Here is a 23,240-nt window from a genome sequence, read left to right as displayed (position 1 = left end):
CCTTATTCACTACATTACCTGCTTCTCAGGGCCAAACTAGATGCAACATTAGGCATTCCATGATTAGAGCACCTTGCTTTTTAAAAAATGCAATTACCAGGTGCATGGTGTGTGTGTGTGTGGGGGGGGGGGAAGCATTCTGACTGGGGCTGCAGGATGGTGGTAGTCTTCTCTCTTGCATCATTTCCTGACCTGAAACAGCCCCAGTGGGGCACTATTTGTATCTGCCCCTGAAAATTGTACTTTTTAAAAGCTGGGAGCTCCAGTCTCAACTTTCAGCTTCTTGTCTGTTTTGGCCCTTAGCAGGATAGGGTGCTAGTTGGGTGTACAAAAGAGGATACCACTTAGTGGCAGGAGTTTCTCTCCATGGAGGGAGAAAGCTATAGCTCACTGGTAGCGCACAAGCATTGCATGTAGAAGGTCCCAGGGGCAAACTCTGGCACCTGCAGTTAAAAGAATTTCAGATTCTGGGGAAAAGATCCTTCTCCACATGATATTCTGGAGATCTGCTCCGAGAACTAAAAGCTGCACAATTCAAATTCCTTTGAACCAATCCGGAACTTCCTGCCAGTCAGATCGGAGGATACTAAGCTAGAGGGATAAGTGGTACAACTGGGTAGGCTTCCTATATTCTATGCTTCCATCATAGGTTCCAGTCACATTTACCCCTCCCTTTCCTTCTTGTCCCCCTTTGCTCTAAAAATCCAAAGTTTGCAGAAGGACAAAAAAAGCATGCAGTAGGAGCATGTCACACAATAAAACTACAGCACCCATTGCGCCAGTTTGTGCTGTTAACATATTTCAAGGGCAGGACACAGATTTCCTTGGTGCTGAACAGAAGGTTTTTAGTAGCTCTGAGTGTGGCTTCTCCCCAGCAGTAACTTTTAAGAGCAGCTGGGCTTTTCTTCCCCACATAGACACAGATGTTTAATAAATTGGAACAAAGTGCTCTTGCGAAGATGATCATTCTGGGTCAGTTTAGAGGCAAGATGCTCTGCTTCCTCTTCTATTAAAACACGCAGGCTTCTCTAGTGTTCTGAGATTTTTATTGACCTCGATAGAACTGGTACTCACATCTGCTGAAATTCCAAAGTGGGTGTGATACAAAAGTAGCTCCCTTCCCCTCCACCCTGCCTGGAGTGCCTGCAGAGCACATCTGCTGTTCAACCATGTGAAGGCCTCAAGGCTCTGTGGTTAAGAGTGAGGGCCGACTGGTACTCTTCTATGTGTACAGCATCCCGCTCCCTCCATCCAACAACCAGCCCAGAATCCTGAGAATCTTAGCTAAAAAGAAGTTTCGAGCCCTCAGTGTTCCAGAAGATATGCTAGAGGGAAATGCATCTCTAAAAGGGTCTCTGTTTCTGTTGCCTCTCTGATTATTGCCCTCTGCCTTCTGGCCTTGGATGTCATGCCCCTTACTCATCTAAGGAAGCCAGGTGAGTATATTTCATAAGCCTGTGCTGCCTTGTGGATAAGCAGATGATCATGCCTGCAACATTCTAGAGCCACTGAAATGATCAGGGAGATCTGAGTTCAAATCCATGCACAGTTATGAAACCACAGGCAAATAGTTTTCACCTACCTCACAGTGCAGCTCCTCAGTGGGCAGGGATACAACTATTTTTTTACGAAAGAAATGAAGCCATTACCCAAACCCTAAATTAGATTATCCAGCAGCAAACCTCTCTGGATACAAATGAGACATTGCTCTGGAGTGTTGGGAGACACAATCAGTCTAGCTGCTCCTGTGAGCCAGCATCCAGGGCCTCTGCAACAGCAAGACAAAGGGGCAGTTCGTGGCACTCGGGAATGGAACGCGGGTGCATAAGCCTGTTTCCAGATGATAGGGAACAAAATGTTGGCACTGAAGTTAACGCTGAAGCAGTCTGAGCCTATTTCCAAACAATGGGTAACTATCACTGGTCTGACTTGTTTTGTGGTTTTTCTTTTAGTTTGATTTTTGAACAGAGCAGGCATGCACTACCGGAACTGGAAGTGCACAGAAAATACATTTTTGGGGAAACAAGTAAGTTCCACAGTGCTAGGTGGGGTGAGACAGCCTTGTTAATGCCTGTTGGTTTCTCCCTCCCCCAAATTTGAAAGCATAAGTAGCAGTTTCTGCTGGAGTGGTTCAGTGTGGAAAGCTCAACTTCCTAAACTGCGGAAGGAAAATTTAAAAAGGGGTGGTGGCCAAAATAACATGGCTATGTGTTGCTGATCACACTGGTTATGTCACAGGTACTAACCAATAGGTGCCTATGACCTGCAGTCTGCAGGGCACTCCCACCATTATAGAAACACTAGCAAGGGTAAGGAATGGGGAGGGGAATCACATTTTTTTCAGTGAGACAATACTGTTATTGGATTTGCAGACATTTAAATGTTCTCATTGGATTCCCGTAAAAACTTAGTAATAACTGTGCATTCTTTGCACACCAGAACAATCCTCTGGAAAGGCCCAGAGGTTCTCTCCTCCAAGCCCTTGCCCTGGCCAGGCTACAGGAGAACAGGAGTAATTAGCTAGGAGAAGAGAATGATGGATGCGAGGATGCCGCAAAGATCTGCAGCTCTAGTTCAGAGAAGAAATTGCAGGCCAATGTTTTCTGCCAGAGTGGCAGCAAAGTAATTCAGCAAGCTACAGGCCAGTGCATCTAGGGAAGAGGGAAGACATCCCTGCAAAATAGCACCAAGGGATGGAGAGCTCCCCCTGCAAGACAATCAGGCAATCATAAAAGGTGCACAAAGGCTTGGTTCTGGCAACAGTTAAGCCGGGCACACACAACATAGCATTGGTTACAGACCCCTTGCACAAAAGGAACAGATCAAATAAATATGAAGCAGGGCTGTTAGCAAGCAAGTATTCTCCCAGGTGCAGTGGTGACGCACCCCTTCTGCTGCTTCTCCTTGAGGACAGTCCAAAGCTGGCCGAGGGTTGGGTGCCACCCCAAAGGAGACCGCTGCGGTTGCAGATGTGTTTTCCTTCTGCCTTCAGCAGACAAGCAGGTTGCTCTTCATTTCTTCTTGTCTTCGCTTCTCTGGGAGTGGTGGTGTGAGATAACCCTGTAGGCTGCCAGACTCTCATCACGCTTCCCCCGGTAGTAGCTGGGGGTGCTAGTGGAGGCAGGACCAATGCCGGATCCCAGTTCTGGTTCTATCAATGTGTGAGGAGGAGGGAAAAGCAGAGTGAGATCCAGACACTCTTCCACTTGTCATGGAATCTGGAAACCCAAGAATCTTAACTTCCTTTTTTCCCCAAAGGAAGGCAAGATTCTAGGGCTTCAGAGGCAAGGATGACAGCGTACAGACAGCGTCTGGTGAAATTTCAGAATCTTGAGAGAAATGAGCATGTGTTGGAAGTCATTTGATACCCCCTATCTTTCAAAAGCATGTTATGTTGTGGGGAATAAGTAATAGTGGTTCATTTGGATGATTTCGTTTGACTGCAAAGTTTGGATCAGGGTGCAGGAGTGCAGAGAACATACACTGTAGATATAGCCGGGGGAAAAGAGAACAACGGAAAAGGTTATAGAACAGCCAGGGTTACAGAACGAATCTCATCTTAGGACCAAGGTGGACATCCACAAAGGTATCTCCTATGGATTTTTTTCCAGGTGTAATAGTTATTGTGGGGGGGGGGGATGCCAGACTGAATCAAGGTCTTGAGGGAGGAGTGTTTGCTAAGCAGGGAGAAAGGGCGGAATAACAGCACAAAAGCAAAAGTTAACCCTGTCTCCCCAAACAATGTACTCTACCCCAATTTGGGATACCCTAAGGCTACCAACCAACAGCAAGAGAGCTGTTCATTGATGTACTGAGGTCACAGCCAGTTTGGCACTTAGCCTCTACTATTTATGGCAACTGAATGGAACCTCCATGTACAAAGGAAGTATACTTCTAAAGATCAGATGGTGGGGACAAACAGCAGTGGGAGCCATCACCTTCAGGCCCTGCTTGTGAGTTTCCCAGAGGCACCTGGATGGCTGCTATTGAAATTGGTATGTTTCATAACATGGGCTTTGGTCTTATCCAGCAAGGCATTCCTTATGTTCTTATCTAGAGGCTGCCTCAGGGGTAGAAGACCCCAGGCTCTGCCCTTGTCCCTCTCCAGCACCCCTCCCTCTACCCCATCCCATAGTGATTGACAGATGATTGTTAATCCACCAGACTCCAGTGTTTTTCCCCCTGCCCATTTAGGCTGTCTTAAGAAGTGTGCCACTGAGCATGTTCACGCATAATTCAGAACAGCACGTTCAGGCCTAAAGCAGTCTTTTAAATTAAACACCACCATTTTGCAAAAAACATTGATACTCTTTCCTTGGAATTCATGCTGGGATGAGAGAGAAAAGGCCACTCCTTTCCCCTGAGTTTTGTAGCCAGAAGATGTGCCCTTTCCCACTTGGCTGCCCCATAGGTTGTCGTGGATCAAGAAGGGCCAAACAAGCACCATCATGCTAGAATTAAAAACAAAAAAGCAAAACTTTGTCTCCATGGGCCTTTGAATACGCAGGGAAAAACCCGGCCTTTCTAGACTTTGCATGCAAAAGTGTGGGGGAAGGAGAAAGGCCAGGCTGCCGTGGAGATCTCGGGGCCATGAGCGCTCCGCCCAGCAGCGAACGCGGTGGATGCATCATGCTGAAGAAGAACAGAAGGAGAGGGAGGAGAGGTGCGACGCCTCGTGTTTTTGTTACCTGGCCAGATGATAGCTTCCAGCAAGGTGACCCTCCTAGCCAGGAGTTCCAGCTGGGCCTGCTGTTCTAGGAAGCTTTGTAAGCTAATGGCCTAGTGGAGATTGAGAAGAGCAGAGTGCAAATTCATTCACCCTCAATATTGGAAAAGGAGGGGGGGGGAAAGAAGGGGGGGAGTCTGTTGGCAGGGGCAGACTCAGAACACCAGGGCTCTTGAGTGGGAGGGGCGGGGAGGCAGGTGCTGTGGAGTTTGGAGGGAGGAAAAGGGAAATGTCGTCCATCTCCAGGCCACCCTCCTTCGCTGGAGGAGAGCAGCACCTGATCAGGAATCCGCTTCTCTCGCATTCTCCATCCTAGACTGCTGTGGAATCCAAAGAGCCCAGGAAGGGAGGAGTTCCAGTGCTCCTGCAATTCATCCTCCAGCATCATCTACGTTGCCCTACTGGAAAGTATTTGAGAACAACTGGTCCAAAATTGCAACACCTTCACTGGCTCCCAGCGGGTATCCAGACCCCATTCACCGCATTATTTTTGACCTTTAAATTCCTTCTTACATTTTTGTGAGTGAAATATACGTGCCATAAAGTGACTGGCTGGCTTACTGGACTGCATAAGTGAGCCTCCTTGGAAGCCCTTACTACTCCAGGGAGCACAGCATGCAGAAGCCCCAGGTCCGTGCGTGAATGCCTGGGTGCACACGAGACAATGCTGGACTTTTTTTGTATGTGCAAGGCTCTCCACAATCATCTGCTTCCACCAAAAGTGTACCACTCACCTTCACCTGCTCATCCTTCCTGAACAAGCTTTCTCTAGTTCCACCTCATCTTGTTACCATGGCTTCAGTCCAAATGCCATAAACTTGTCAAATGCCTGCATTAGCTTGGTGGCATCTCTTGGGACTCATTGTCTTGAAGGAGGCATTGGTCATGGCAGCCATGTTACTCCTGACAGTACTTCTCATTTATCTTCCCAAGCTGTAAACATGCACTTTCTCTGGTTTATTACACACCAGGATGAAGCCTGTCTTGTTTGAGATGTCTTACAGACCAGTTTAAAACTCTGGGCCTGCTAGATCAACATGCCCTGGTGAGAGGATCAAGAAGACTCTGGGCAATGACTGAATTGTAGCAGGAACTGACTAGACATTTTGACAGGGGGGCTTTATAATTGCTACCCTTTTTACCAGCTGCTGCATCTGTGCCGTCAACAAGAGATTGATCTGCAGACATTAACAGCTGGTTATGAACCCCCCTGCTGTTTCCTGCCTCTTTCAGGCTTCTCTGTGGACCCATTGGCCCATTTGGATTGGGCTTTAGGCTTGGTTCTAGGACCAAAACAACATTGATTGCTTTGGTGGATTAGCTGCATTTATAAATGGGTAGAGGTAACACCTTATCATCAATTCTCCTTGATTTGCCTGCAACGTTCAGCACTGTGGATCATTCAGTCTTATTGGGAAGGTGATTCAGGGGCTGTCATTGGATTTTCTCAGTCATTCCTGCTGCTATTAGAGATGCTGAGTGATCTGAATGAGATCTGAGTGATCTGGATGAGATCCTCTCAAGGCTTTTCAATATTTATGTCAAGCCACTCAATGAGATCATCCAGAGCTTTAGAGTTGGATGTCATCTACATGCTAATAGCACTGAAGCTATCTACATCTTTTGCAAACCTTCCAGAAATGCCTGTCTTGGGCCTGAACCACTGCCTTGAAGCTGTGGTCAAGGGGAACGAGACAAAGCTGAATCCAGATGAACAGAGGAGCTGTTGGTTGGGAAGGCTGATATTCTGGAGGGGACTGAACCTATCAATGTGAGGTAGAGCAGGGCTGCCATGACTGAAGGGTGTAAAGAGTCTGGGAGCCTTCTTGGACCCAAGCTTACTGACGGAAAAGCAAATCGGTGAGTGTGTTTTCTTTCATATAAACTCAATTTAGAAACAGCCCTCCTTTCTAGACTCTGCTGTCCTGGCCACACTTTTGTAGCCTCCAGATTGGACTAGTACTACTCAGAAACTTCAGCTAGAGCAGAATGCAGCCACTTAAGATCTTACAGTGTTTAGGCACTATGCACACATTACGTCAACTTTAAAGCACCTGTGCTGGTTACCTCTTTGCTTCCAAGTTCAATTCAAGGTGAAGGTTCTTTTCTTTAAAGGTATTGACAATTTGGGACCTACATATCTAAAGGACTGCCTCTCCTTGTGCTAACTCATGTGCCAATTGTGTTCCTTACAGCTCTTCTCTCCTCTCCTCCTACTTCTGTAGCATGTTCCGCCTCTGTCAATTCCTGAGCTTTTTCAGTTATTGCCTCTGAATTGTGGACCACCTGGAGGCAGCCTGTAAAGCACCACTTCTGATGGACCTTCACATGAGCCTTCTTTTCAAGCATGACTCTCCCAATGTCCTAAACTGGTGTTTTTTTTCCTGATCGGCACAATGCTTGTTGCTGCGTTTGAAACTTGTGATTCTATACTGGCTTTTATTTTTAAACTCGTGAGGCTTGTGGCCAGGTTTGTGCTCAACAAGAAAAGCTTGTGCTAAACAGGAAAGGCAGCACACAATATTTTGAATGAGTAAATTGTGAGTACTATTAAAGGTACAGTCACTGGCTGGAAGTATATTCTGGTCAAAGGACAACCACAGGGAATTTGGGGCTTGTAGCAGGTACTTCCTGGGCTGAGGCTGGCTCTTTAGTTAGGTAGTACTGCATGAGTTCAGGCTTCAAAGCCTCTGCAGACAACAGAGGGGAACAGGACTGATATAAACACCAAATGGCTGGCTATCTGCATTTGCCTAGTGAACAAAACCGTCTGCCTGCTGCACTCCAGGATTCAGGCACGCTCCTGGCCCCAGACACGGAGACCAGGACACTCATTCCTATCTGGAGTGGGCTACAGCCACCCTTGACCCCACCTATCCTAGGAATGCTCTGTAAAATAACTAGTGGGATTTGTTCACCAAGGCCAGTTCCAGAAGATGGCATCTGCTAGGTCCATCTACCCTGCAAATCTGCCATCCTTCCTCTGTGTGGCACAGCCCAAGAAACTGAGCAGAAGCACAAGAGAATTCCTGGTATGCCCTGTCTCTTCCTGGTGAAGAGAATTCACTGAGGGGGCCATGCCAGGAACCCCTCTAAAATCTTGGCGGAGGCACTGTTACCCACATTTCTGGATTCCCACTTGAAACACATGCCACTCAAAGCTCACTGGAGGATGGGTAACAAAATAAAGGAACAAAATAAAAGGAACAAAATAGAGGAACAAAATAAAGGAACGCTAGCATCAGTGGTTCTGAATGGTCCCAGTAAAATGACTAGGCTTAAAAACATTGGCTGGGTCTATCTAGTGCTTTTATTGGTAAGATTTCTTTGTTAAAAAGAGCGTGAGCAACTTCTCTTGCCACCAGAGGGCATTCTCTAAACACAGATGCAGCCAGGAAAGGGCAGCAGCCCCTCCCCCCCATCATTCTGCCAGAATCCAAACTACACCTATTTCTTCCACTTTTGTTGTAAGTAGCCCACACTGTCTTCAGGACACAGGGCAGGTCAAGGAGGCCTTTTCCATCTCATGACCTTGCAAAAGCAGGAGTCAGCGGCCCTGTACCCCAACACTGCCACTATCCCACTAGTGCCTGATCTCATTGGTGCCCAGTGAAACATTCTGGGACAAAGTTTGTTTCCAGAAAGGGTCTGCATTCATTAGCTTGCCCATGGCAGGCAGAACTGATCTCATCAGGACCTAGGCTTATGCAGCCAGACTATGCAGCGATGATATTGTTGCTGATGACACACTTGCTCTCCGAGCATAACCACGCAGTAACCTTGTGACCCACCAATCGGAACACACAGACCACCTACAGAAGAACCCCAGCGCACATCCTGGTTTTTGCAACCTGCTGAGGACCACAAAACTGGCTATCAAGCATGTGCCAAGCCAAAAGGTGTGTCTTGTGGGCTGTGTTCCACATGGTTTTTTGCCACCCAGAGGGTGGCCCCTCTTTTCCCTAAGCCTCCGGGCCTGGGAATTCTGTCCTTCTGTCTGTCTCTACTCACCATGGAGCCCAATCATTGTTTCCAAGATTAAAACCCTCTCAGCTAAAATCTTCAAAGCCTCTCGGAGCTGGTGTAACCCCTCCCCCTGCGGACGAAAGAGACAGATACAGCCGTGAAGGGAACGCACAAGGGTGTGTGTGCAGGGAAAGGGGAGAGGAGGTTGGGGAAAGAAGGGAGGATTGAAGCCTTTCTTTTCCCTCCCTCCTATCCTTCCTTTTGGAGTCATTTAAACCCTTCCCGAGGGCTGGGTGCAAAGGGGTGCAAATGCAAACATTAAGACGGGCAGGAAGAGCAACCGATCCTTGCAAGGAAGTGTGTCAAGGTGCCAGGGTTATCACATTAACATGCAGATACAATCCACTGGGGGGGAGCATTCAGCTGGTGCAGCTCATCAGGAATCCCATATTGTGGGGAGGAAAGGAACGTAGCAAGGAACGCTGAAAGAGCATGCCGTGCTTGTCGCTGTGCCTAACCATCTTTCCTACAAAAGACACCCTGTCCCTTAGGGCGCTTGGAAAACTCCCTGAGTCATATGGGGATGATGCCTGACATGTCCTACCCAGAAGCAATTGCATTTCACTACCTGGGAATGCAACCCGGAGAGGATTGACTGGCCTTTCACCCACAATTGAACCTTATGCATGTAGACGTGGAAGCCAGCCCCACTATGGCCAATTCCGCATGGCTTACCTGAAGCCAGGATGTTGCAGAACATGCCAGCAAAACCGCGAAAAATCGCGTTTTCTCGTGCAAGTTTTGTGCGACGTCATGCAAAACTCGCGCGAGAAAACACGATTTTTCGCGGTTTTGCCGGCATGTTCCGCAACGTCCCGGCTTCAGGTAAGCCATGCGAAATCGGCCAAGGTCCAATAACACTTACTCCTTTGCAGCCAGAATATGAACAGTCCTGCAGGCTGCAGCAGGCCCCAGCACCTCTAACTCCTTTTGCCTTCTTCCCCATTTGGCTGTAGTGAGCAGGAACAGTTCTGTGGGTTGTGACAGCCAACCCTGGCCTTCTTCTAAGCCAAAGCCTTTTCTCCCAGTGTTATGGAAACCTCATCAACCAGGGGCAGAAAGGGCAAGTCAGGCCAATATTTCAAGGCAGGGGAAGGGCAGAGGAGATGCTCAAAATCACTATACCTTTATCTACCACATTGGTATAATGGCCAATAACTTTTCTAGACTCAGGACCTACCTTTAACCCTAAAATTTGCAATATAGAGCTCTTTTTTTAATAAAACATGCAATGTCCCTCTTTCTCTCTCTGCTTTCTCCGGGGTACATGAACTATACAGTGCAGATGCTGTTTCAACAGCCATACCTTCTAGCTAGGAAATTCTAGGAACTGTAGTTCTGTGTACATACTGGGGAGGTAGAACTTCCAAGGGAATTTTAAGCATCTACTAAGACACAACCCACTTCTGAATCCTCCTGACTCATTGGTCTGGAACCCATAGCTATGCCATGGGTAAAAGCTCCACAACAAAAGAGCGATGGTTATGTTCCTTAATTTCTAATGATTCCCTCTTCCCCCCCCCAATGAAATAAATAAATAAAAACAGAATATAAACTATTCACACTCCCTTTGTCTCTTTCTCCCAATTCTCCCAATTATGTTAATCCAGAGTCTCATTCTCTCTTTCTGACATACACTGGATTGATCTACTAATTAACCTCCAGCCACTGCTTAGTGAAATGCCAATAGATACAGCAACTCCTGCAAATAGCGGATTAGCCCACCCTTAAAACTGCAGCAAACAAATAAGAGGCATTCTGGTTTTTTCCCATGTCTGTTTGAAGTAAAAATAACTTTTAAAAAATGTTTCCTTGATGGGCAGAACTGCAGTCTATTATCTGACTGCTACAAGTGCTCATTTTGGCTTGGCAAGGCAGACTAAGGATTACATAAAGTGGACGTAAAAGGACAGAGAAAAATGTAGCCATTGAGGCCAAGATTAAGAGGCCGTTGGGCTTAGGAGGGGGGGCAAACTGCCTCACTAGTTGCCAATCCAAAAGTAAGAGAGGGACATAGAGGGATTGGTGGCACAGACTACCCACAGCCCGGAATATGGTGGCCAGAAAAAAATAGGAGGATGTTATTCACCACCAGTTTTCCCTAGAAGTTGCTAGGTTGATGTGGTTGCATAAGAATAGGAGATAACATACATGCAGTTAGTAGCAGGCTACAGTGGGGCTGGCAGTGGCATTGGGGGTGGGGGTGGGGATGCATAGATGGAGAGAGAGAGATGGAATAACTGGATCCCCATTGATTTATTCTGCACCCTTTTCCACAGACACATCCAGGAAGTGGGTGGAATTATAGGGCTGGCACCTCTCACTTCTGCCAGAAAAAATTGTCCTTTACAAACTCCAGCTCTATGGGACAGGACAGTGTCCTTTTGGTCAAAAAGCAGGATGCCTTCTTGGTTTCATATACCAAGGTTCTCACAAAAATGGCAATTTCCAATATCTTAACTGCACTATTTACCTCAATTTACCTCAGTTTTCTTTAATGGACCCCTCAAGAGGTGTGACTTCCTACAGTGCAAACAGACCTCAGCAATGTATGTTCCCACCAGAACATGGTGGTGGAGGAGTGGGGAGAAGAAAATGCTGGAAAATATATCTTCCAAGTCTCAAGGGAGTGTGACAGTTAGTTGCCAGACCAGTGTGTTTAAAATGGGGCTATAACATTTAATCACTGCATCAGTTAGACAAGTTGATCAACATTGATTGATTAAAGCTGTGCCCTTGATTAACTAGAAGTAAATTTTTAAGTATTAATGGTTTTCTCTAAAAATATTGGCTGGCAACCTCTTCAAGAGATGTTAGCTTGCTCCCTGACACACTTGTTTTTGGTTTGCAGGGAACTTCTTTTTTTACTGAAGCATTCCAACCTGAAAGCTCCCACCTACATTCTAGCCCAGGTAGAGGCTAATCTCTCTCTCTACAGGAGACATCTGACAAGCAAAGAACACGTGTTGGGAGATGCAATGTTAGCTGGGAAGGGTAGTTTAAAAAGACAGAGCCAGCAGCAGGGCAAAGGCTTTGCTGTACACTGGAGCTGTGTGAAGGGGCTGTGAAATGCCAGAAGGGAAACTTCAGCCCATTATAACCTCTCCAGGTCCAAGCCCAGCGCTGGAAGGCAGCTCCAGCCCATTTCCATTCCTCGCTGCCTTCTGGTTGCAATCCCACACAGTTTTAGGCTGGAGAGGTGAAATTGACAAAGCCTTCAGGGAGGCAAAGATGAAATTAACAAACTCTGTGGAGTGATCTCCACCAGTTCTGACTTTTTAAACTACGCTTCCTGGCTAACATTGCATCTCCCTACACTTGACAAACATGTGCCAAGGTGTCTCGTGTAGAGAGACCCTGAGAATTAGACTTTAGGATGATGTGCCTGGTATCATCTAGGAGCCATTCTCCTGCTATTTGCACCTGCTATGAATACTATTTTTGAAGGACAGATTACAGAAGAGGGTCTTACAAATAGAAAAAATATTCTAGTTTTCCATTTGCATTTACAGGAAATGCAAGGAGTACTGTAAGTATTACGTATGAAAATTAACCCTGCTGTGATAGGGGCCAGAATCTGTCCTTCCCCTAGAGGGAAAGAAACAGTACAGATGTGTTAGGTGCTAGCATACCAATCCTGAATGCCAAATCCTCTGATTTGGGGATGGAATGAGGAAAAAGGAGGACAGGGACAGAGGAAGCAATAGAAAGGGACAGATAAGTAGACAGAATCCTATGGTAAGGCTACTCAACCATCTTTTCCCATCTGTAGGGATACTCATTGTGTCTACCTTTAAAGTCCCATTAAGAACATTGCAACTGAAACTTGTCTTTTGCCTTTTTGTTTGCTGTCTCTCTAGCTGGCACATACACTGCTACTGGGATAACATTTGGTGTTGCCTTCTCTGGTGGCAACCAGGGCTGCTAACGCATCATGCACCGAAAGTGGACCCATGCCCTTAAGAGCATAGGGAGAAGCTCCGCAATTGTTGCTCATCTCTCTCTATGGCTTTAAGACTCTTGTGGCAGGGAGATGCATGACTCATACCTACCAAGGGCTGCAACATCTGTCCTCTTTCCAAAGCCTCTTTGCAACCCTCTTCATCTCCAATAACCCACAATTACCTTGCTGCTGTCAATTATATTCTTTAAGACCGTGTTCTTGTTTCCTGTCTTCATTGGCAGTGGCATCTGGTCATATCAATCTATGAAGCTAGGTCCACCTAGCTCTTTTCCAGTCCTGTTATCGGAGACTTAAACTGAGACCTTCTGGTCACAAAGCATGGGCTCTTCCCTGCTCACAATCCTATATCACTGGAGCCAAAATTCCAGGGAGGGGGGCATGGGCGGGGGGACAACACTCAAGGAATTATCTGATCATGGCAGGAGCAGCTCAGAAGAACCAGAACTCAAAAAGGCAGCTGGAGCATTGATGACCTGCCTTTGTTTTTTTTTAAAAAAAAATGGGATTAGAAAGGGGTGGTGGTGGGAGTTACTGGTTTACAGAACATATTCTTTGGAAAGTCCTCACAGATGATGAATTCCTTCTCCAGGCAAGAGGCACATTCCATCATCGGCAGGACTACCACTTTTTCATGAAAGAAGCTCTGTGATTTCAACAGTTGCACAATAGGAATCTTCCACAGGTGAGGATTTTCCTAGCATCGGAGTGGAATGATTGGAAAAGCTGTTGAATTCCTGCCTATAATGCAATTGTTGAAGGCACAAAATATCTATGGCAACGGAGTAGGTTCAAAATCCTTGTACCAGTGAGTTTCTCCAAAGGGAAGTCCAGGCTGAACGCATGATCGGCCCCACTCCACAAGCTACCCATATATCGGCTCGGGGTGGCAATATTTTAAAGGCACCACATGAAGCAACCCCATGTGTTCTACAGAAGATGGTCACCCCAAGAGGGTGCTGAGAACGTAACTGCCAAACAAACTGCCTGGTCTGTTCCTGTGCCGTAAACAGCAGCTTGATCAACAGTAATCAGTAGAGGAGGCTTTTTCCAGCACAGAGAGAAGCTTTCTGACTTGCTAATTTCTGCATATTAAACTGCCCTTAAGGCACCACTACAGGGGCTGGTTGAAAAGTCAGCAGCTCCAGCTGGGATGTAACTCTTGGATGACACACAAGTGCAGCTTTCTGTTTCTCTTTTTGGAAAATGTTCTTTCCCTTTGAGCGCCAACGTTCAGGCTGCATCTGCCAGAACCAAAAGGGCTTTGTGTGTTTTATCACCACACAATGTAAATGTGGAATTTAGTACTTGGCATGAAATATAGTGTGCAGAGTGTTTGGGGTTTTGTTTTTTTCATTTTTAAAAAGTCAAGTTCCTGGCCCTTATGTCTTTGAAAATCAGCTTGAACGTTTATGGGCAATGGCTGGTGACATGTCAGAAGCCAGTGGAATACTTTGTCCTCCCTCTGGTTTGCAAAAACAGAATAAATCAGAAAAAACATGCATGATCATTAATTCATTTTGGGTTTTATTATAATAGAATTTAGATGTAAAATTGTGATTGTGTGTACATGTGCAGATGCAGATTTACACATGTCTGAGCAATAAACTGCCACGGCATCAGATAAAGTGGAATCTGGTCCACAAAACCTGATGCCAGAATAGACCTGTTACTATTTATGATGCCACAAGATTCCTTGATTTGTTTGTGTGGCAAAAACAAACACAACTACCTCTCTGAAACAGCAATGGGAAACCTCAACATAAAAGGTAAAGCCCCCCCCCTCAATTTTCCCAGTTCTTTAAGTGGCATTTTCTTCTAGATCCAGCCTAAGCAGAGGAGATACCCTGTATTTGGATCTGACGGTAGGTAGATCCTGGACATTGGGCAGATTTCTACAGGGCCAGGTGTTTTCAGAGGAATGGTGTCCTTGGCATTGAGTGAAAATAGCTAGGAACTTGGGAAATAGAGAGAAAGCAAGGGGGCCACAGTCCAGAACTTACCCAGCTGCCTTTCTCTCCTGGTTCACCTTTTGGGCCTGGTTCACCCTGAAACAGAACAGAGATGGCATTCAAGGAAACAAGGTAAACAATGGGCAGCTTTCCATTGGCACAACAAACAGGATGGAGGCAGCCCCTACCAGGTAGCAACATGAGCCATGGTCAGCCCAACAACAGAGGCAAACTAGGCAACCAGCTGGGCTACCAAAATTTCAGGGACCCCTATATCAACTGTATGAAAGGCTTGGGGAGAGACATTGCCTGCATTTCTGAAAGAGTCAGCTACCATTTAGTTGGAAGATATCTCCTGCATTTCAGGGGCGCAACCTAGTCCTTCTGATCACCACTGGCTGCCCACAAAAACATTAGGAAATGGGCAGCGGAAAGACCAAAGGAATGACAGCCATAACATGAAAATGATGAAATGGTATCTTGGCCTACTTTTGATGATTTAATGTTCTACCTCTACAGTGCTCAGTACTAAACATGTGGATGTGGTTGACTTATCTGGGGTGAGAGTGGGAGACAGGCACATGATGTCCCATGGGGCACAGACACCTGCCCAGGAAATTCTTTTGGGAAAGCCACAATGAAATGAACATTTCAATTAGGCTTGTATAAAAGAAAATGGCACCCCATGTTAATTAGTAGCAGGGACTTGCCACTAAGTGACCAAATGTCTTTTTGCCTTCCATGACAGAGTATTTCTCCTCTTTTCCGGCCCACTCCACTCACTTACACGCTCTCCATCCAGACCTCTGTGGCCAGGATATCCTGGTGGTCCCTGGCAAAGAGAAAACACAGGAGTCTGAATGTGTCCTGCTGTAGTCTTCTCCCTATTCCCTGACTTCAAAAGACAGCATCATTTTTTGTGCTCCAGCTCCGGTCTGCTGGAGTGCTCCAGAATTGATTCTTGGCCCTTGAGCCAAGCATATAGGCAACAGTGACCATTCAAGCTGCCCTATCCTGTCCTGGATGGAGGTGCCTGCTTCTTTAAATAGCACCCTGGTCCAGGAAGAAGTGTTCTGACAGGTAACAGTGCTGCCCTGGCTGTCTGGGTGCCTGTCAATTCCTGCCTGTTATCACAATCAAAGTTTGTGTTCTAAAATATGGTGAGTGAAGGCCTCCTAACTTTTTGGCCAGCCTTTGCAATGATCATTTAATCACTAGCATAACAGCAGACTGGGCCCATGAGAACTTATCTACATGCTGAGAAAAGCTTCACCTCCTGATTTCTAGCATATCAAGTTGCCATTAAAGGTTTAGGAGCAGGCCTGGCCATATTTTTTTTCTGGTCAGATGGCAATTAGCCAAGTGGAAAGAAGATGGCAAGCAGGTGGATTATTGCAAGATCAGAGACTTGTGAAACAATAAAGAGATATGGCAGACTTGCTAACACTGCCTAGTTTTCCCTAGCTGGTACGAATTGTCTCTAGACAATCAGATGAGGAAACTTTTGTACACTGCAGAGATTTCCCTTCTTTCGATGTATCATAGGGGACCAATGTATGTGTACATGGGCTCATACAGATTTGTCGATACTTCCTTTTGCAGATTTATTTGCAAAGCTGAGATAACAACATAGGCAGTAGACAGACAGGTCTCATGTTCCCTGGGGGGATAGATATCCTTCTTTTGTCCAGCCCTTGCCTTCTAGTCAAACAGGTTTGGGAGAGTTTTGAAACAATATAAAAACTTGCCAAACTCATTTGTCAGAATCAAAAACAAGATAAGCGTGTATGCTGTGAACAGCAATCCCTCTATCAAACTGCCTTCAGCTCCCTGAATAAAACTATCATCTGTCTTTTGCCATACTGTTCAGGACAGGGTAAGAGAGGCTCCTAAACAGAACTCCATTACTTTAACCTGGGCACAAGCACCAAAGGTAATTGAGAATAACTTATATATATTTTAACAATATGGAAAACATCCATTAAAGCTCCTTCTAGATATTGTGTAAACACCCATCCCACTGTAGCCAAATGTGACAGGATACTCACTCTCTCTCCTTTCTCTCCAGGGGTACCAGCTGCCCCATCAGCACCTGGCAATCCAGGGATTCCCTGCATGAAATCACATCTCCATTATCAAACAAGATGTAGCTAGGTTCCTTTCCGTCACATACCCTCTCCAACCAGGCAGTTGCCATCTACTTTTACAGGCCCTGTTCTTGTTCCCGCCCCCCCCCCCCCGAGTTTGCTGAGACCAAACTATTTGCTAGGTTCACTTACTTCAGCCCTGGATCTGTTCTAGGGTTGCCAGCACAGCCAGCAGCCCCTCAGGGGAATTGGGAAAACATGGGTTGGCATTGTGCCTTCGTGTGATGTCATTTCTGCCAAACACCAGAATCAACATCATTATGTCAGGGACATGTTCTAGGATTCACCTAAAACTCTATGGTTAAACTCTAACGTTTTGGGTGACTTCTAGAGCATTACCCATGACTTAATGACATTGCTTCTGGTTTTTACCAGAGGTGATGTTGCACTCTGTGGTGACACTGGCCCCCTCCCACACAGAAAAAAGGAGAGTTGCTGAGCCCCATATATAGCTGGCAGCTCTGGTCAGCTTGGGCAGCTTATATGTTGCACTAGGCTCTTTTGAACCATTAGAAAAAAGCACAACTTCTTCCCACTTCTGCTTGGTACGCGGTCTCACATTAGTCTTAGTCCTGAACACAGGAAGAAATTGGATCCAAGTGGCAAGAGCCAGGCTGCCCTCAAATATAAGAGTGACTTACACCGTCCATAGTTCAGTTCCCCAAATCTTAGAGATTCCAGGAAAAATTTATCTCCTTTCTAAAATATTGGTCTGAAATGCCACAGTGCTATCACCAGAAACTTAGCAACCTTCTCAGAAATTTGGAGTACTTACATCATGCCCTGGTGATCCTGGCTTCCCAGCTGGCCCTGGAGGACCTAGATGGAGAAAAATCACTTATACCTTTGTCTAGTTATTCATTTTGCTAGAGGGCCATTTTGATAAGAAAGGGGGGGGGTCTTGATAGCCAAGAACCCTCTACCTAAAAGTCCCAAAGTAGCTTGCCAGTAATTCTCATTTCACTTTTAAACACAGAGAACTCTCACTTCTGACTGGCCAAAGCACAACAAGCTCATGCCCCAAATTATTTATTTTTTTACATTATTTCTCAGTGAGACTCAAGGTGGAATTACATAGTGTAAGCCAATACAATCAACAGCAGGAACATTCAGTAAATAATGCAATAGAGTACACAAATTTGCAAAGGTTTAAAAACAAGCAGAGATCCAACACAGAGCTAAAATAATGCTGAAACAGAGCATGAGCAATTCTAAACCTGACACAGAGCGTCAAACCAAATCGCGTGGCCAGATGATTGTGGGCATTGACAAAACCATTGGGGGATTTCCTGGTCACTTCTGGATCTCTGAATGAAGATTCAGGCCAGGCCACATATTTCAGACATCTCTCTACCCTTTTCTATTATTTGGTTTACTAGCCAATCTTTTGCCATATTGATTATTCTGAAGAACAAAAGGAGCCAAATTGGCAGAATGATTGGCAGTAATCTCACAGTGAAATCCTAAACAGAATTACTCCAGTCTAAGCCCATCAATTTCAGTGGGCTTAGGCTGGAGTAACTCAGTTTAGAATTTCACTGCCAGTCTGATTGCATCTTTGCCAGGAGAACACAAGGGCAGTTCCAAGAAAGATTCTCTAGTAACGTGTTAAGCTCAGATGGCCACTCCCTGGCATAGTGGAAGCCCACAGGCAAACTGAATCAATCACACACTGAAGGCTCTTAGACTACTGTTCAATGTAGTTTGGTTTAATCAAGGTGCTCTTATGCACAGTGCTCTACTGTCTCGCCACCTTTCTTTCTAAGAAAAGCAATCTCAATGACGTCAGCCTGCTTAGGATTGCTTCCTATGTCTTTTATCAGCTGCAGGCCAAGGACTGTGCCTGTGCTTCTATTCTGGAGAAGCAAAAGAAAAGCAGAGTGTGGTAGTGGATGCACAAGTTGTCTTCCTGAGAATCTCTACCTTCAATTTTTTTTTAAAAGGTCACTTCTAGCCCTTATGGCTGTAAATGTATATTTAAAAGTGTATGGATGAATGGCCTGACTCAGTAGGAGGCAGCATCTCATGTTAATTAAAATATGATAAAACTGAAACCCTTTATTGACTTTCTGTGTGACATGGGAAAAGATGAACTGATGATCTGTGGATTTGATCTCTAAGAAGATAAATCTGGGGAAATTAAACAAAAGGCAGGGGGAGACAGAAAAGGTAAATTTTTGATGTATTAATACAAACATTAATAAGTATAATGTTAGTAAGGACATTACAGGTGTAGTAGATAAAACTGAAAATGATTTCTTATATATGTATTATTTTCCTTGGGTTTTTTTTCTTTCTCTTTTTCTTTTTCTCTTCTATTTCTACTTTCTCTCTTTTTTCTTTTTCTTTTTTTACACTTTTAATTGGATTTTAAATTTTTCAATAAAATAAAACATTATTTTTTAAAAAATGATAAAACTACAGAAATTCCTCAGGGGAGTTCTAGACAACTTCATTCCAACCTGACCCTTTCCACATCGTCAGCTTCCAGAGTTTTCTTGTAAAAAGTGCAATTATCATAATTAGCAGCAGAGGTCACTGTAACCCCAGTTATCTAATAGGTTTTGGTGAAACAACCTGCCCTCCAGCTGCTTTGGCTTCCCCCTTCCCCATTCTATGCCATTTCTGGGCACTGGATCATTATTGCATTGTTTGCATCTGTCAAGGCCCCATGCACATTTGTGTCAGCCTTATAAAGAAGTAGGTGTGAGGAAAGAGCTTGGAACCAAGTACAGAGGAGTAAGCCGTGTTAGTCTGTAGGTGCAAAATAGTAAAGAGTCCAGTAGCACCTTTAAGACTAGCCAACTTTATTGTAGCATAAGCTTTTGAGAACCACAGCTCTCTTCGTCAGATGCATATAATATAAATATAAATACATAACATGTATATACAAAATAATAACACGAATATACAAAAATTATGTAGATTTAATAAACTGACTAAAACATATAAATAATGGCATGCTCCCAACAGTGCCACAGTGCTCACTCCAGTTGCAGACCACTGAGAAATCCTGTCATTTTGTTCCAGGGAGGGGATGTCAGCAGACACTCAAGAACAGCCGGGGGCGGGGAGGGAGTGGGGGTCTAGAGCAACTGGGGGAATTGGCAGAAATCACCATCCCTTCTTCCACAAACGGAGGTAATGCTGTGCTGTTGGCAGAACTACATGGCTGGATGCATGCCATTATTTAATAATAATACTACAGCATTACTACATCTAATAGTAAACTGTCTGGTTTCTGTGTAGATTAGAAAAGTAGTGCACAACTGGGTGACTCACAAAAAGGAAAGTCTCTATATATACTTGGGGGAATTCCCAGGTATGCAGAAAAATACAAAATGATGTAAAATGATGAAGAGAAACAAAAGAGAGAAACCCCTTTTAAAAAACAGCCTGATGAAGATTGAAAATGCTTCAGAAGAGATGGAATGCTGAGAGCAGCCGAGCATCAATCAAAGAAAAGGGGGAAGGAACGAGATATTAACCTGTTCAAGCCAATGAAAGCTAGACAATCGTGGAAGAAAGGGGAGATTTCCAAATTATTCCCCCTCCCACACTTCCTCATGGACTCCCAACATGTAAATATGAACAACAGACCAATAATCCTTTAACTGGAGACACGTCTCTGAATAAAGAGACTCCATTTTCAACTCATTAGTAAATTGTTACAGACAGACTTATCATCCCTGAATTCATCTAATTCTTTTCAAGAAGCCACCTCAGCTGATGGCTCAAGGAAATGAGTTCCGTAAAAGTCAGTCCACTGTGTGCGTCTGTGTTAAGAATTACTGCCTTTTGTCTGTTCTGAATCTATTGGCAACCCACTTAAAACTATTGGTTTCCCAGGACAACTCAGTTTTTCATGGTTCTGAGGAAAAGAGACTGGCTGGATTTATATTTATTCACTTTCTTCACATGGGATGTGCTAACTATTGTTATAGGCAAACACCTTTGCTTTCCCTTGCCCCAAAGAAGAGCCAGGATAAGAGCAAGGAAGGTACTTACCAATTGGTCCCGGAAGCCCAGGAGGACCAGCTGGTCCTGTGACACCTGTTTCAATAAAAGTGTTTGACAGAAGAGGGTCTCCTGTGACAAAGAGGAAGAAGAGATCAGGGCATGAGCCTCCATCCATTGGAAATCAGACAGGTTGCGAAAGAAGCCCATCTTGAGATGCTCACTAGATTAGAGCGCAGCACACAGGCACAAGAGAAAACTCTCTTCCAAGAGCTCAAATGTACACTATGCCCTATGCCTGTCTCATCAGATGTAGCTGCTAAGGATCAGGGTCAGTACATACCACTATACCCGAGCATATATACCAAAGCAGGGGTTAGAAACATATAATCAAAGAGCCAATATAAAGAAGCCTGTTTTCATAACCCACAATATACAAGTTAACATTACTGGCAATTGACACACAGATTAATAATCCATAAAGTTATTGCAGCCCATACACTGGCTGTTGCAAGTCCCTTATTAGGAAGTGACATGTGAAATCTCACAATAAGTAATAACACAGGCGAAGCCTGCACAATTGTATTAGTGCACTAGCATCTGTGCATGGTTCATAGGTAGATTACAGCAACTACATCTCTATAATTTTTCTTTTTGTAGAGGATCTCTCAGAAGCCCTTTAATCCCATAAAAATCTTTTCCCTGCCATTCCCTACACATACTGGTTATGCCAGCATCCCACCTATTCCTCTAATACACCTTGACTTAAAGATGTTTCTTTTAAAAAGGGCCATATTTGTACCCAATTGTATTTGGCTACAGGCTGCAGATCCCTGTGCTAAAATATGAAACAGAGGACATACAGGTACAAAATTTTCCACCAGTACTTTCTTGATGAATAATTGAGTCTGTGTATGTATCAAGAGTTACCTAGGCTAGAATCATGAACCAACAGACTTGTATGTTGCTGCCGTGTGTGGTAAGCCACCCAGGGCTACAGGTCAATGTGTTTTCTCATTCTTAGGTTCTGTGGTGACTCTATATACTCAGGCTGGTCACTGGATCTCCCTTACCTGAAAGGACTATAAAAGCCTGTGTTAATTTGTAACTTCCCAGAGCAACAGGTGACTCTTTGCTCATGATGCTGGGCTTCTGGCTCTCGCTCTGAAGCAGAATACGTATTCTCTAATGAACATTTTGTCTACCCCTCCTCCTTTTCCTCAGTTATGTCCTTGCAATCACTATCATGCCAATTCAGAGGTATTAGCTTCAGGGTTGCTACTCTGGGCAAACAATCTTTCTTTATATTGCTGAAGGCTTTCACAGCAGGAGAACAATGGTTGTTGTGGATTTTCTGGGCTGTATCGTCGTGGTCTTGGCATTGTAGTTCCTAACGTTTTGCCAGCAGCTGTGACTGGCATCTTCAGAGGTGTAGCACTGAAAGACAGATCTCTCAGTGTCAAAACTGAGAGAGTCAAAACTGAGTTTTGACACTTGAGAGATCCCTGTCTTTCGGAGCTACACCTCTGAAGATGCCAGTCACAGCTACTGGCAAAACGTCAGGAACTACAATGCCAAGACCACGGCAATACAGCCCGGACAATCCACAACAACCAATCTTTCGTTAGATGGGGAAACAGTCTCTGGTTTCTTTGCTATGCCTCCTATTATTTACGGATACGTTGCTGCCACCATTTCTGCAGATCTATACCACTGCGACGCTATCACAGAATAAAGGGGTTGATCAGTGGCTGAAGCAAGTTGAAAGCAAAGGAAAATAGCTCCTGTTTAAGTAGGGGCTCATTTGTTTCAGTTGAACAGGGGCCAGTTTCCCTCATTTTTCAACTTAAGCTGTTGATCATTCTCTTGATCATGGAGCAAGTGAGCTGAAGAGCTGACACTTCACAACTTAAAAATCATTTTTAATAGCTTGCAGGGCTTCCTCTTTTATCCACATTTCTACTTACTTTGGTCTACTTACTTTGCTCTGGGATTTGGGGTATCTTTGGCCCTACTGGGGCTGGTGGGCCTGGTGGACCAGGTGGACCTGGCAGGCCAGGAAAGCCCTTCTCTCCAGGGAAGCCCCTTGCACCATCCTTTCCTGGAGGGCCTGGAGGGCCTGGAGGACCTGGTGGAGAAGCAGGAAAATACACAATGAGAGATGGGCCAATAAAGGTGGCTTCTTTCAAGACCTGTTGGCAATACACAGGCCTGGCTGGAATGAGCAAAGCCACAAAGGCACCACACAGGCAGGGCTGTGTCTATGCCAGAATAGTACAGGAGCACAGGAAAAGCACAGAAACCTCCTTCCCGGGAATTTCAGCTTTCACTTTTTAAAAAAAGAGATCAAGTTTCTAGCCCTTATAGCTGTGAAGAAAGCATAAAAGACTGCTGAAATCTCAAAAGCTAGAGAAGATGGTGAATAAGGTTCCCAGCAGTTGTTACTACTACTACTACTACTACTACTACTA

The 23,240-nt window shown here is 45.0% G+C and overlaps 1 protein-coding gene across 4 annotated transcripts in view; it reads right to left on the bottom strand.

The window, feature by feature from the left end:
* Positions 1-921: 921 nt before the first annotated feature.
* EMID1 (EMI domain containing 1) overlaps positions 922-23,240 on the bottom strand; it is a 75,307-nt gene continuing 52,988 nt past the window's right edge. For 2 of the 4 annotated variants that reach the window (XM_054996184.1, XM_054996185.1), the window contains exons 9-15: positions 22,751-22,897; positions 20,821-20,901; positions 17,588-17,631; positions 16,714-16,776; positions 15,453-15,497; positions 14,717-14,761; positions 922-3,151 (exon numbers count right to left, since the gene is read on the bottom strand). In XM_054996184.1, the coding sequence (XP_054852159.1) occupies positions 2,636-3,151; positions 14,717-14,761; positions 15,453-15,497; positions 16,714-16,776; positions 17,588-17,631; positions 20,821-20,901; positions 22,751-22,897 (941 nt within the window). In that variant the 3' untranslated portion in view covers positions 922-2,635. Of the gene's footprint in view, positions 3,152-8,737; positions 8,823-14,716; positions 14,762-15,452; positions 15,498-16,713; positions 16,777-17,587; positions 17,632-20,820; positions 20,902-22,750; positions 22,898-23,240 lie in introns of all 4 variants that reach the window. The other 2 variants (XM_054996188.1, XM_054996186.1) reach the window with 2 other exon arrangements.

The sequence above is a fragment of the Eublepharis macularius genome, chromosome 13, assembly GCF_028583425.1.
Source record: "Eublepharis macularius isolate TG4126 chromosome 13, MPM_Emac_v1.0, whole genome shotgun sequence".
Lineage (NCBI taxonomy): Eukaryota > Metazoa > Chordata > Lepidosauria > Squamata > Eublepharidae > Eublepharis > Eublepharis macularius.
This window is presented reverse-complemented; position numbering and strand designations above follow the sequence as displayed.